At 46.8% G+C, this 14,201-nt stretch overlaps 2 protein-coding genes across 2 annotated transcripts in view; one reads left to right on the top strand and one right to left on the bottom strand.

Moving 5' to 3' along the window:
• Nucleotides 1-6,886: 6,886 nt before the first annotated feature.
• On the bottom strand, nt 6,887-10,565 carry SNU13 (small nuclear ribonucleoprotein 13). The gene is made up of 3 exons (XM_006027647.3): nt 10,384-10,565; nt 8,652-8,772; nt 6,887-7,200 (listed from the first exon to the last, which is right to left on the bottom strand). The coding sequence occupies exons 1-3, from the start codon at nt 10,384-10,386 to the stop codon at nt 6,938-6,940; spliced, it is 387 nt and encodes a 128-aa protein (XP_006027709.2). The 5' UTR covers nt 10,387-10,565; the 3' UTR covers nt 6,887-6,937.
• Nucleotides 10,566-13,990: 3,425 nt separating this feature from the next.
• MEI1 (meiotic double-stranded break formation protein 1) overlaps nt 13,991-14,201 on the top strand; it is a 47,774-nt gene continuing 47,563 nt past the window's right edge. Inside the window, exon 1 of the mRNA XM_025208921.1 lies at nt 13,991-14,132. Coding sequence (XP_025064706.1) covers nt 13,991-14,132 — 142 coding nt within the window. The remainder of the gene's footprint in view (nt 14,133-14,201) is intronic.

Below are 14,201 nucleotides of genomic sequence, written 5' to 3'. Positions count from 1 at the left end.
CCTCGTTGCAGGGGCATGCGGGCAGCAGATTGCAGCTCTGCCTCAGCCCCGGCCCTGTGCTGTTACCGCCCTGTGATCCCAATCCCCAGACCTGCCTGCCCATCCTGCTCCCAGATGCTGCTACCTGCCTGCCCGTGACCTTGTCTCATCTGCGCTGGGATGGGGCTGTGGGTCGATGCGGAGAGGCATCCATGACCGGGATGGGCAGGCACGGCCAGCATTGGGGCTAGGTGTGGGATCACAGGGCCAGGGTAGAACCACTATCTGCTCCCTGCTTGCCCCTGTGATTGGTGCTGGTTTCACAGGGAAAGGTATGCAGGAATCAGCTCTGCTTTGGCCCTACGCTATCACCACCCTGTGATCCTGGGATCGCCATGGAGACCAGCCAGGACCCACATGGGAGGCCAGTTAGGGAGTTTTGGTGAGCTGTTGTGGGAAGTGGGGGGTTAATCTGGCCTGCAACAGACACCTAAAACTCCGTAAGTGGCCTTCCGGTCAAAATAATTGCCCACTGCTGCTACAGGTAGTGCTCCTAAGTGGGAAGCTGCCCTTTTTAGTGAGTCTGGACTTGTGAATATAGCTTTCTACAAAATTGAAAAAGGATACTGATTATGGCTCTGGCCCTCTGCAAACTGATCATTGGTAAGAACTATTTAATTTAATGCATAGGCCTATTGCCTTTTGGAGCAGGGAACATTGAAGAAGTTCTGGGCTAAGTCAGAGCCTCTAGATTTGGTCCATAAATGCCGAGGAAGGGGGAACAGAGTTGAATCTTCCAGCATCATTTATTTCTCCTATTTTCCATCAAGTCTGTTCCTCCAACTACTTCCTGTTCTCCACTGACTTGTATTCCCACTCCAGCCTTCTCTTTGATCTTACAAGCTTGGAGGGGCTATGAAAAGACTGCATGTAGGAAAGAACAAATGAGTGAATATGTGGAGTCTATCCCCCAAGCCATGGTTTAGTGAATAGATCATCTATAACAGAAACTTCAGGAAGGTACAGCCTGCTCCGTTTGTTTCTGGGGATGAAAACATCTATAGCTTTACTATGTGCTGTACCCATTCACCTGTCCTGGTCTCAGCATAACAGGGGCAGAGGAAAGATAGGCTACACCCATGGGGAAGGTCAGAGGGTTAAATCTGAAGCACAGCTATAACTCCCTACCCCTTTTCTTCATTCTACTCTACTGTTTTAACTTCTACTTCCAGTTTATTTCTGCAGCACTGTCCTGAGGAAAAGGTGAGGCTAGAGTTCCTTCCCCTTGCTGGATGCTAGCTGGAGAGTTGTTCCTTCCTCTAGTTGGGGACTGCTGTGGAGCTTCTGCTTAGTGAACGGGATATTTGTAGTAAGAGCACAGAGGGTGTGCTTCCTCCTGAGGACAGTGAAGGAACTGATACAGTGGTTCTTAACCTTGCCTAGAATCAAGGCACCACTTGGAAGATGTCAGCTCACAGCTTTCACTTGTTTTTTGAGTACAGAAAAAATGTCAGAATGTTTTTGACACTATGGATTCCTTTTTTAAATTTCTATGAATTGTGTAGGTATTTGAATGCTTAGCAGTGCTGGTAATGTATGGTAGTCTTAAGAGGATCTCTCAGCACCCAAGAGTGCTGTGGCACCCTGGTTGAGAGTCACTAGACCAATTCATGTACAGAGTGTTCTTGTATACCATAGACATTGCTGAAGGAGAGTTGGACTGTGAGCTGGCAGCACAAGGATGCTGAGAAATTAAAGATATACCAGGGAAACTAAAGGCATTAAAAATGCCATTTACCCAAAGACAAAGTTAGGCACCTTATATGTTGCTAGAGTATGGAGTCAACAACACATGTCTCTGCATGCCGGGAAAGCTGATGGCAACCTGTACCCCAGGTCTTTGTTTTGTGGCTTGATTATAGCTGAATGCATTTCAGGAAAAGCATGCAACAACAGCAACGAAACCTTTACTTTACCTTAAAGTTTTGGAGCATCTAAAAGGAGTGGCTAACCTTTGGTACATGTGCCACAAGTTGCGAGAGCAGCCTCTTGTCAGGTGGCATATCAGGGAGAAGATAGGCAATACAGCACCAGGGCTGACAGAGTGGGACTTGAGGAGGGTGGTCTCTTCAAAAAAGGGAGGAAGGAGGACCCAGGAAACTACAGGCCCGTTAGTCTTACCTTGGTCCTGGGGAAGCTCTTTGAGAAAATTATCCAGGAGCACATCTGCGAGGGACCAGCAGGGGAGATTATGCTGAGGGGCAACCAACATGGGTTCATTAGAGGCAGGTCCTGTCAGACCAACTTGGTGGCCTTCTATGACCAGGTCACAAAATCCTTAGATGCAGGTGTCACGGTGGACGTAGGGTTTCTGGACTTTAGGAAGGCCTTTGGCACTGTCTCTCACCCTATTCCCATTAAAAAATTAGGCGACTGTGGTGTCAATGCCTACAGAGTCAGATGGGTAGCACATTGGCTGGAGGGCCACACCCAGAGAGTGGTGGTAGATGGATCATTTTTGACCTGGAGGGATGTGGGTGGTGGGGTCCCCCAGGGCTCAGTCCTCGGACCCGCACTGTTCAACATCTTCATCAGTGACTTGGACAAGAGGGTGAAAAGCACCTTGTTCAAATTCGCAGATGACACTAAGAAGTGGGGAGAAGTGGGCATGATAGAAGGGAGTGACACGCTACAACTAGATCTGGACAAGTTACAGGGGTTGGCAAATGAGAATAGGATGGGATTCAATACTGACAAGTGCAAGGTACTGCACCTGGGGAGGAAGAACCAGCAGCATACCTACAGGCTGGGGAATTCCCTTCTAGTCAGCACAGAGGCAGAAAAGGATCTTGGTGTCATTACTGATTCCAAGATGAACACGGGCCGCCAATGTGGGGACACGGTCAGTAAGGCTAAGCACACCTTGTCATGCATCCACAGATGCATCATGAGCAGGTCCAAGGAGGTGATCCTCCCCCTCTATGCAACATTGGTCAGGCCACAGTTGGAGTACTGTGTCCAGTTCTGGGTCCCACACTTCAGGAGAGATGTGGACAGCATTGAGAGGGTCCAGAGGAGGGCCACTCACATGATCAGGAGGCAGCAGGGCAGGCCCTACGAAGACAGGCTATGGAACCTGAACCTGTTCAGCCTCCACGAGATAAGGCTGAGAGGGGATCTGGTGGCCATTTATAAACTTACCAAGGCAGACCAGTGGGGAACAGGAGAGACCCGTTCCCCCGAGCACCACCAGGAGTAACTAGCAATAACGGCCACAAGTTGACTGAGAGTAGGTTCAGGCTAGACATCGGGAAGTCTTCAAAAAGAAGCCAGATAATCACCTAGCCGGAGTCATTTGACCCCAGCATCCTTTCCTGCCTATGGCAGGGGGTCGGACTTGATGATCTGCTCAGGTCCCTTCCAACCCTACCAACTATGAAACTATATTTTTTGCCATGCCTGCAAAAAGGTTGGCCCTTGCTGTCATAAAAGATCTAGTCTTGAGGCCTACAGTTATTACAGTACTCCTTGCTGCCAGTCATAAGGATGAATGCCATGCTATTGTTAGCTATCTTGTTGAAAATAAGAAGGTCACTGAAGTAAAAGCAAAAATTGCTTAATGTAATTTAATAGGAGCTAACAGACTGAAGTTCAGTGCTGACAGATGCAAGGTGCTACATCTTGGGAATAATAAAAAAAAACAAATACAAAATGGGTGACATCTCTCTGGATGACAGCACTGCAAAGAAGGATCTAGGAGTCTTGGTGGATCACAGCCTTAATATGAGTCTGCAGTGTGATGCAGCTACACAAAAGACTAATGCAGGATCAAGAGGAGCATTAGGTGCAAGACACTGGAGGTGATAGTGCCTTTTTACTCTACAGTGACATAGGCAGATCTAAGATTTTGAAAAGGTGTGCGCAGATAATGTGGTCCATCATCCCATATAACAGAACATATATTTTTCTTCAGGTAAAAAAAAAAAACTAGAAGCTTTACTAATTTGTTAGTGGCCTAGGGCTGCATTATTCAGTTTAATATCAAAGCAAAAAACAACAACCTTCATTGGAATAAGTTAAAACCAGTTTGCAAGGCTGTGGAATAGGAACTACATTACCAGGAGCAGCCCGCAGACTGTAGAATTACAAAAGAAAGGCTAGCTTGATTAGTGAAACACCAAGACTACTAAAATGACTAAAAGGTCATTAACACCTTTGGAATGAAGAGTGTAGAAGGAATCAGATTTTAATGAGCCATGAATTCAAGCTCACTGTTGCCTGAACAGAAATGCTGCTGCCAGGCAGTTGGTTTTAAACTTTGGGCAGAGCAGGAATCAAAGGGGGAGAGGGAGGGGCTACAACTGCACTGGTGTACCCTCCCTGGATCCACCTCTGCATGATGGCTAAGCCTTATCTAAAGTAGTGTGTTTTGTTTTGGGTTCCACATTTAAAAAGGCACAGAGAGGTTAGTGAGTCCTGAAGCAGGCGACAAAAGTGATAAAGGATTTGCAAAGCGAGCCATACAAGTTGAAGGAAATAGGCAAACGCAGCTTGCAGAAAAGGCACTCAAGAGGGGGACTTGACGACAGTCTTCAAATATCTAAAGGCCTGCCATAAAAAAAGAACACCTTTTCTCTCTTGCTACAGAGCAGGACACGGACCAATGCAAAGTAGGTTCAGATTGGATATCAGGAAAAACATCGCTGTCAGGAGTGAGGTAGCAGATTAAACTCCCTACGGAGGTTGTAGAATCTTTTTGTCAAGAAGTTGGGTATACATTGGTCAGGGACAATCTAAGAATAGTTAGGCCTATAATATATTGTGGGTATTTCCTGTGCTTCTGGGCTTTGCTGATTGGCACACAAGCCTGGGAAAGAATTTCTTTCCCTTATTGCTACAGGTTTTGAGGGGGAGGAGTATTTCCATTTTCCTCAGAAGCACAGGGTGTTGGTTGTAACCAAGGCTGGGGATTTTGACTGAGGTATGCTAGTGGTCCTAAAACCAGGTTGTTTCTGGCTAGAGGATCTTTCCCCTCTGCTCAGGGTCAGACCAATTGCCACAAAGGAATTTTACCCCACAGTCAGACTGGTGTGGATTGCAGTTTTTGTTGTTTTTTTCCTTTCCTCTGTAGTGGTGGGGCAGGACCTTTTTCTTGGATCTCTCAAATGTGTTTGAACAACCCTAATAGCCACCTGACACTGACTGCCATTGTCCCCCTGCTTTACCAGTGGCAGGTAAGGGTGCTATGCCTTGTGGCTGTGACAGGAATGATTGTGTGTAGTTTTAGTAGACAGACTTAGTCATGTTAGTCTGTAGTCAAGCACAAGGCAGGGTAGATTTGCACTTTATAGACCAAAGTAGATTATATATAACACAAGATTTCATGGGTTGAAGCTCACTTAATCACATGATGAAGTGGGTTGGATGAGATGACTTCCATAGGTTCTTTCCAGCCACATTTTTCTATGAGGGTTCAGAAAAACATGGCTGCAACACACTTCAGCTTGAGAGAAAGAACTCTTAACTGGGGAGCAGGCATAGAGAAGGTTTTAAAAGAACTGTAGTGACCTTTTATTGCAAGGCTCACTTCACCTAAAGCACCAATTCTCAATCAGGGTGTGCAAAATCCTTTTAAGAGTGCCATATAATATTAGCACTCTTAATGCACCTACACACAATTTGCAAGTAAACTCATATCAAACAAATCCATACCATCACAAACGTTCTGACCCATTATGGTCTTGAGTTCTTTGCAACAAGAGAATTACTCTATTACTTTTCCATTGTCAACAAACAAGTGAAAGCTCAGAGCTGGCATTTTCTGAAGAGGTCTTGAATCTAAAAAAGGTTCAGAACCACCCAGCTACAGTGACAGGAAAGTAAACCTGTTCCTGTGTCTATTTCGGCATCTGAAAGCTAAGTCACCATGTCTTACTGCCTTGCTTGCCAAGGCAAGTATCTCATTACCCACAGTAGCCAAATCCTTAGTTTGGCTCCTGCTCAAAGACAACTAGATACAGCATATGTGGACCCTGACAAGTTGCTCTCTACCAGGATTATTTTCCTCTTCCTTTAGATTTTTGGTCAAATCATCCTAGTGATCTAACAGCTTGCAGACCATTGCATGCTTCAAGCAGAGAGAGCTTACTAGTGTTGGCGGTTAGACCTCCCTTGCTGCACTGCAATGTAAAGCAGTAGTTATGGGGTGATCTGATCAGTCCACTAGTGACCAGGAACACTTCAGTGAGCCACATGCTTTTACCAAACAGTTTGACACAGTTATATGCTCTAGTTGTGAAATTTATTAAAAAAAAAAAAAAAAAAAAAAAAGAGCGAGGTTAGAGCTGTCACCCTTTGCATTGTAGTGGGATTTCTCCTCCCCTCACCACTGACAGCTGTCTTGTCCTATTTCAACAGCAAACACCAGTGTTTTCTGCTACACAGTAGCCACGCTTACTCTCCTATTATTTGAAATTAAATTTAACCAGCAATTCCAGTAACCTGAAAATGAATTACAGCAAGGATTCGCTTTCATTTTCCTCATCAGACAAAACCATTTAGCATGGTTTAGCACAGTCTAGTAGAAGCTGAGATTCTAGCAGAATATCTTGCAAAAAAACAGCACTGTAATGGGGGAATCAGTTAGTGAGGCTGCAGGGGGCGATAAGTTATTTTTCACATTGGACAAGAACAATTGTTATACAATAGAGTTCTGAGAAGTACTTTACCAAGCGTGACTTGTATTTGGAAGGCAGGAAGAAGGAAGGGGAGAGAAAATCCAGGTTGGCTATAGTGAAGAATTGAAACAAAAATAGAATCAAGCCACTGTAAAACAAATACCTGGCATTTTGAAATGAAACATTTGAAACCAAGCCACTGTCTTGTCAACTAAAAATAAAACATTAAATTCCCTCACTCCAATTTTATTTTGCTAAGTACAGACTGGACCTACTGGTTTCTAGACCAGCAGTCTCTCAATGGCTTGCTGGACAGACTGAATCTGAGGTTTCAGTTGTGACCCTTCCTTGATAGTAATTGAGCAGGCAATGACAGGCCGGGAGACACCGCATGCCCGCCCCAAGGCCTGCTTGGAGCGCACAAAAACATAGGGCACATTCTTGTCCTCACAAAGAAGTGGCAGATGTAGGATGATCTCCAAGGGCTCAGCGTCTGCAGCCATCACGATGAATTCTGCTATTCCTCTGTTCAGTGTCTTAGTAGCTGCAAAGTGAGAAAGAAGAGGAGTAAACACAGTCCTTTCAAGGGATCACATTAGCACAAGGGTTGACAAGAGTGGAAACTTGCATAAACAGCGACTCTGCTAGGATGTGAAGCTCTCAAGAAAGCAGTGGCATGTCAAAAATAAAATCATACACATTAGACAAATCTGGGAAGGAGATATTCTAGGCATCAGGCTTGAAATGAAAGGGAGGGAGCAGGTGCAGAACTTGATAAGGCCAGTTCAACAATCCTTTTCATTCCCCACTTCTTTAGAAACAGGACACAGAAGTCAATTAATCTGGATCCTTCTTCCTAAGCACTATTATTTTTTATGCATTGGTGCAATGGACAATATAGAAAAGTCTTTGAATGCAATGTTGATAAGCCAGCTGGTCACCTTCTAGCCCACCCCCCCGCCCCCCATATTTAGAAGCCAGATCATTCTTTTTTTGGTGGTCTGGGGAAGTGGTAGGCAGAAGATAGGGCAGTGTGGCACCTCAAGGCAGCGATTCTCAACCAAGCTGCTGTGGCACTAGGGGGGTTCTGTGAGATTCTTTTAAGGCTGCTGCAAGATATCAGCAGGCATGTAAACACCTAAACATAATTCACAAGATAAACCCAGATTTCAAAAAGCAATCTATAGTGTCAAAAACAATCTGACTGACTGTGGTCTGATTTCTTTGCAGCAAAAGAACTACTCTGTTTTCTTGTTTTTTATTACAGAAAAATAAGAGTGAAAATGAGGAACTGGCATTTTCTAAGGGGTCTCTCAAGGGGTCAAGAATCACTGCCTGAAGAGACCAACTGATTCAGACAGGGGTGAATTTTCCTAGGCAACAACATACTTCATCTGATGCTGTAATGTGGTTTGTAACCCACTTAGCTAGCAGCTAGTTGCTAAACTAAGAGTGAGCCATAAATTGTTTGCTATACCTTTTACATGAAAATGTGCTGTTCCTCTATTCAGCACAGCATCACTGCAGTTGCATGCAACTAATTAGAGAAACAGCATTCTGCAATGTAAAAGCTGTAGCAAGCTGATGAAGCACTTCAACAGCTGTGCGTAGTGTATACTGCAGCTATACATGCTCCTAGATAGCTTGCAAGCCCTCATCTTCACAAGGGGTTTAGAAATCTTACCCTGCCAGGTATCTGGATTCTACTATATACCAAGAATACACTTTTCTCCAGCTATCAGAGGAGCACGGAGAAGCCATACAATTTCTCTCAGGTTAGTTTTATTTCCATTAGACCATTTAATCAAAAGGGAAACCTTCTCATTGCACAAATGGAGAAGATATATATTGAGATCCAGGAGTAGGGGGAATTACCAAACATCTAAAGCAAAATCCATAGGTAGAAGACAACCACCACCCACAACTCCTAGTTTAGTAAACCCTTTTTTGTTAATGTTAGCAGTGGTAGTAAGTTTCCTAAAGGTCAGACTTTACCTTCATTGGCACCTTTGCGTAGCTGTTTGTAGTTGCAAGACTGCTGTACAAGATCCAGCAGTGTCTTGGTGAGCTGTGCATCAGCCAGAGGGTAAGCTTTGGGGTTCACTTCTGCCTCACTCTAGAGAAAGGAAATCAAAGTTACAGAAGAGGACAAAGGGAAGCTTTGCTTGGAATACTAATATCTGAACTCAGAACCAGAGGTTCAAGTCCTGCCAGGATCAAGTGAGCCTTTTTTTTTTTTAGGATGTCTGTTCATGGCTCCTCTGGATGAAACACACTACTGTGGTCCTGTGTTTGGCACTGACACTGGGGATCCCACCATTTACCTGTAAAAATGGTTTTCCCTTGGATCCTTGATCAAAATTTCCCCCTATACAATATTGTGCCATATTGCATACCAGTTCCACCCTAGATGTACTTCAGTGATAGGTATGCAAGATAAACAACCCAATTTATGAAGCACTGGACTAGGGCATCAGAGGTCCTGGTCTCCTGCCACCAGATGATCTTGGCCATGTCAGGCCTAGGCCCTGAGAGCTATACCCCAAAAGCACAATACAAAACAGATGTTGCTACAAGTTTCCTTGCATGCTCTCTTTCATAAGCAAGGAAGCAGGAAAAAAAAGTTGTCAGCTTCTTGCACTGTTATCATTCCTAGTCAGCACCAGCCCAGGGAATAGAGCCTCCATGTACTGCTAGCCCTGTATTCCTGCACACCAGGGGTGGCCAAACTTCCCAACTCTTTTAGCCATACACCAAAAATCTTGACAAAACTTTCAGAATGTGTGTGCTCCCAAGCCCCTGACCTTGGCACAGCGTTCCGGCTCAAGTAGCCATTTATCATTAAAGAGTTTCTTCAGGAGCTGCACATGACTTTGATCCATGGGCTTGGCCACCTCTGCTCTATGCCAACAGACACGAGAAAGGCTCTTGGGCAGCAATTCTCAACCAAGGTGCCACAGCACCCTGGGGCGACCAGTGAACCTTTCAAGGATGCCATGGGGTGCTTGCTACACAGTCTATTAAGTCTGCAAACACAATTCATCACATAAGCCCAGAGATTTCAAATGCAAGGTCCCTTCAGATTTACCCAAAGAACCTTGTCTATGTCCGTAGACCAACAGGACTACAACCACCAACCCAGCTCTTTGCAAAAGAAAAACTGCTGTTATGCTCCTGGAGTCAAAGTTCAGAGTGAAAGCCAAGAGCTGGCATTTTCCAAGGGCTGCCTCCAGTCTGTCCAGCTGCACGGAGTTGAAAAATTTTGAATTACTGGCTTAGCTAGTAAACCAGTAGTTACTCCCCCTCACCTCTCCTACACCGGGAGGAAACCCAACAAGAATCCCCCTTAGCAGGAGAGTGAGGGCACTGCATGCAGGCACCAGAACAGAGAGCGCTTAGGGGTCGGAGAGATCAAGCTGCAAGAGGAGAAAGGCTCAGTAGGCGCGCGACAGACACGCGGGAAGCGCGATGCGGAGGCAGAGGGACAGAGGAGCCACGTGGGGCTTTAGGGGCCTGTTTACCCACGCACGTGGCGGCCTGCCTCGTGTCCGCCCGCCGGCCCAGCTCCGATCCCACCGGCCCGGAGCTGCGTGGATCCGCTCCTCCCTTCCCGCCCCCCTCGGGCCGGCGGCCTGGCGGGGCAGCGGGGCCCGGCGCTCGCGTTCGGCCTCTGGAACGCGGTGTCTCAACGTTCCACGCTCGCACGTGTCCGCCCGCTCCTGCTCACCATGGCTGCGATCGGAGCCCCACGAGCCGCTCCCGCCAGGATGGATCCTCTCGGCCCGAAAGCTTCACGGAGGAGAAGAAGCAAGCTCAGCCACTCCCGGACGTAGGCGAGACGAGTCGCAGCCGGAAATGAGGCTGATCTGAACCCGGGGGAGGCGGGCGGTAGAGGCAATCTCGGATTAAAGAGGCAGCGCGCGCGCGCTCTCTTATTTTTTTTAATTAGAAAAAAACCCCCATACCAGCCCCTCCCTCTGAGTGCCTGGAAATGTCGTGGGTGGCGCCCCCTGCCCGCGAGCGGAGCCTGGTACAGAAGAGGAGAGAACGCGGCTTTGCTTGCAGCTGAAAGGATCCTGGCAGTCACAGCCCCTTCACCGCCCTGCGCCAAACCGGGGTTTAATTTAGGTGTGGGAGGTGTGAGAGCCGAGCTCGATTTCCAGTGCAGAAAGCTAGGCTGCCTCACACAGCAAGGTACAGGAGACATCTAAAGTTGTTGAAGTACTATCAATGCTGCCTGTGGATGATCCTCTGAATCCAGTGGGAAAGGAGACACACCAACGTTAGTGTCCTTATGCAAGCAAACACCACCACTAGTGAGGTGATGATGACCATCCAACATCAGCTTCATTGGGCTGGCTGTATTATCTGGATGTCCATCTTCAGACTCCCCAAGCAAGTTTTATTCTCTCAGCTCAGTCAAGGCTTAGGCTCAAGAGGAGGTCAGAGAAAGCACTTCAGGGATGTCCTCAAGGCCAGTTTAAAAAAATCCAACATCTATGTCCACTCGTAGGAGACAATTGCCCAGGACCTCCGCAACTGGAGGAAGAGTCTGCTGCAGGGATCTCAGGGCTCTGAAACCTCATGACAACAACATGAGATGGAAATGTGGTAGTGGCAGAAACAGCGTGTTGTGGACCAAATCAAGAATCAAGAGCCACCCACCCCACACAGAAACACATGTCCAAGCTGCATTAGAGTCTGTTGATCCCAAATAGACTTCATCAGCCATCTTCAGACACACAAATAAGACAATCATGGAAGACAGTCATCCTTGGCTATGAGGGATTGTCAAAGAAGAAGAGGTACAGAAAGCTAGGCTCCTTCACACAGCCAATGATGCAAGGTACAACTTGGATGGATCTCACCTTGTTTTTCCAACAAGGAGATCTTTTGGACTGTGGCATCCTTTCCCAAAGTGGGAGGTGGGCACTAGTGACAGCATCCTGAAGAATACAGTGCAGAGCAATTCCTTGCTGTCCAGGGGATGACTGTGGGGAATGGACACAATATGCCCTCATACTGAACACATCCTTATGTCTAAATATCTCAAGCCTTAGCCTATGTATATAGAGATAGCCTCATGTCTGTGACTAAGTGTGTGTATATATAATACATGCACTTGCACATACACACATAAAGACCCTTTATATATAAAACATGCTAAGACTTGATTTTCAAACAGTCATGCATGGAAGTCAAATAAGAGCTACAGTACATTGGTAAATCAGGCCTAGTGTTCTGTATCAGTTGATATGATGGTTTGTCTTGATCCCTACTTACCAGTTTCTGCCTGAGTTTCCATATTAAAACAATTTAGAAATGGAGTTATTGCTGTATTTTCAGGAGACACAAAGGCACCCTTTTTGTTGCAACCCCTTCTTTTTCCTCCTTTATCCTGCAATATTTCACATATCTTTAACCTCTATTCTGTCTCCCCTATCCAGAAAGGGGTGACTAGTTTAACTCATTAAACAAATCCTAGAATCTAGAAACAGGGCTGGAAGGGACCTCCAGAGGTCATGTAGTCCAACTCCCTGCCTGAGGCAGAATCATCCATATTTAAATCATCCCATACAAACCATAATCTAAATTCTATATAAGACTGTTGTCGACCCTGACACAACCCAGACCTAACTCAACCTGCCAGGGGTAAAGCAGGGAAACCACAACAGCCAACATCCTGCATCTATGAAATGTCAATATATGCTCAAAAGATCCTGGGCAGAGGACCACACCCCACTCTGCAACGGAAAGCAAAAACCTCCACAGTCCAATCATGGGGTAAAATCAGAACAGTACGTATACTCAAATGTGGGTAGGGCCATTGCAACAATTCCTGAAGTGGAGAGAGAGGATGAGTTGGTAATTAGGCCACCAGCCTTCAACTTTGTGGACACCTGGATTCAAGTCCAAACTTGGCTACCAACTTTCTCTGTGGCTTTGAGAAAATTTCAGTTGCCCATCTATTAAAAAAGGGATTACGCTGCAGGGGCGGGCAATTATTTTGTGTGGAGGGCTACTTACTGAGTTTTGGCAAGCCATCAAGGGCCATATGACAGGCAACCAGGGGCAGATACATATTCATTTTCTAAACTTTTTAGGGGCCCCATGGGCCGGATAGAATGGCTTGGTGGGCCGCATCCGGCCTGCGGACCACATCTTGCCCACCTCTGGATTACACCATCTCCTTATTTCATGGAGGGCTTTGATGATCCATATATTAACTAGTGTGATACTCAGACGCTACAGTGGTGGAATCTGTTAAAGTACTGAAGAGAGAGAAAGTCACTAAGACATGTTATGCCTCCTTAGTTATATCTCTCTCATTGTTTGTTTCCTTACACCAAACAAACATATAACCTGTAGGCCATTTAACACTGGGCAGTCAATTTCTAGGCTGTCCTGATTGATGAGAAACATAGTATTGTGAGCCTTCCTTTTGGATCACTGGGCACAGAATCACTAACACCAGGAGATTAACTAGTAGATGTAGCCAAATTACCACCAAATGCAGGGCTGGCTTAAGTGTACTGGTGCACTAAGCAAAGGATTCTTTATTTCTACCTACTCCAAGAGTGAAATGGTTGGCTGGGCTTTGAAATTCATATAACAGTTTCTAGCTTGAGTCACCCATAGAACACCGGCTACATTGAAAGAATGCCAGCGAACACCATGTCAGGGTTTGGGTTTTGTTCTTTTTGCCCTCCTGCTTCTATCTCCCCCTTGGTTATTCTGCTCTTCAGGCTTCCTCTCTCCATTACTTCCCCTCTTCCACCCACTATTTTGAATCCTTCGTGTCTCTTTCCATCTGTCTCCCTGCTCTGCTTTCTCACCTCCTCTCTCATCTTCACACCCTTTCTTTTCCACCACACTCTCTCTGCCTCTCCCACCTATTTCCTGCTCTGGGCTTTTCACTTCCTCAGCTGATACCATCTGGACCTGTTTCTCTTCTCCTTGCCCCCTCCCCATTTCCTTCCCTTGGCTCTGCTGGAACTTTTACTTCTTTTCCCTCGCTCTCTCCGAAGCTCTTCTGCCCCCGCCTGGGCTTCTCTGTCAGATCTCCCTCCTCTGCCCTGTCTTCTACTGAAGGAGCCCTTATTGCTTCTCTGTGGGAGCTGCAGGGTGGGTGCCTGCTTCACTGCATGGGCCAATGCCCTTTACACCCTGCCCTTGTGCTTTGGGGTCCTAGTCCTGGCTGCTGGGCTCAGGTGCGAGTGTCACAGACAGACCAACCGGGATGTCTACACCAGAGCCGTCTGACGCACACCCTCCCGCCCGCGCAAGGTGAACCTAAAACACTCAGTTCACTTCACGCCCCGCCCCCCCCGCGCATGCGCAAGGTGTTCCGCCCTCCCGGCGGAGTTACTCCTCCCCGCCACCAAGCTACGCATGCGCAGGGTTTTTTCGCCAAATTGGTGTGGCGCTTCTCTGACCGATCCCTGCGCGGCGCCATGGAGGCTTCGCTGCTAGTCTGTGAGCGGCTGCACCCGCGCCATGACCCGCGCTGGCTGCTGCAGCTGGCGCCGGCCGGGCCCGCCCCCG

Source organism: Alligator sinensis, unplaced genomic scaffold (genome assembly GCF_000455745.1).
Source record: "Alligator sinensis unplaced genomic scaffold, ASM45574v1 scaffold215_1, whole genome shotgun sequence".
Lineage (NCBI taxonomy): Eukaryota > Metazoa > Chordata > Crocodylia > Alligatoridae > Alligator > Alligator sinensis.
The sequence above is the reverse complement of the archived record's forward strand: the minus strand, read 5'-3'. Positions and strand labels throughout refer to the sequence as shown.

What these genes read in the sequence shown, in the direction of transcription:
- SNU13 (XM_006027647.3), bottom strand. An exon ending in ACGCAAAGGTGCCAATGAAG is followed by an intron (nt 7,201 to 8,651) that starts GTAAAGTCTGAC and finishes CTCACTTTGCAG; the next exon opens with CTACTAAGACACTGAACAGA.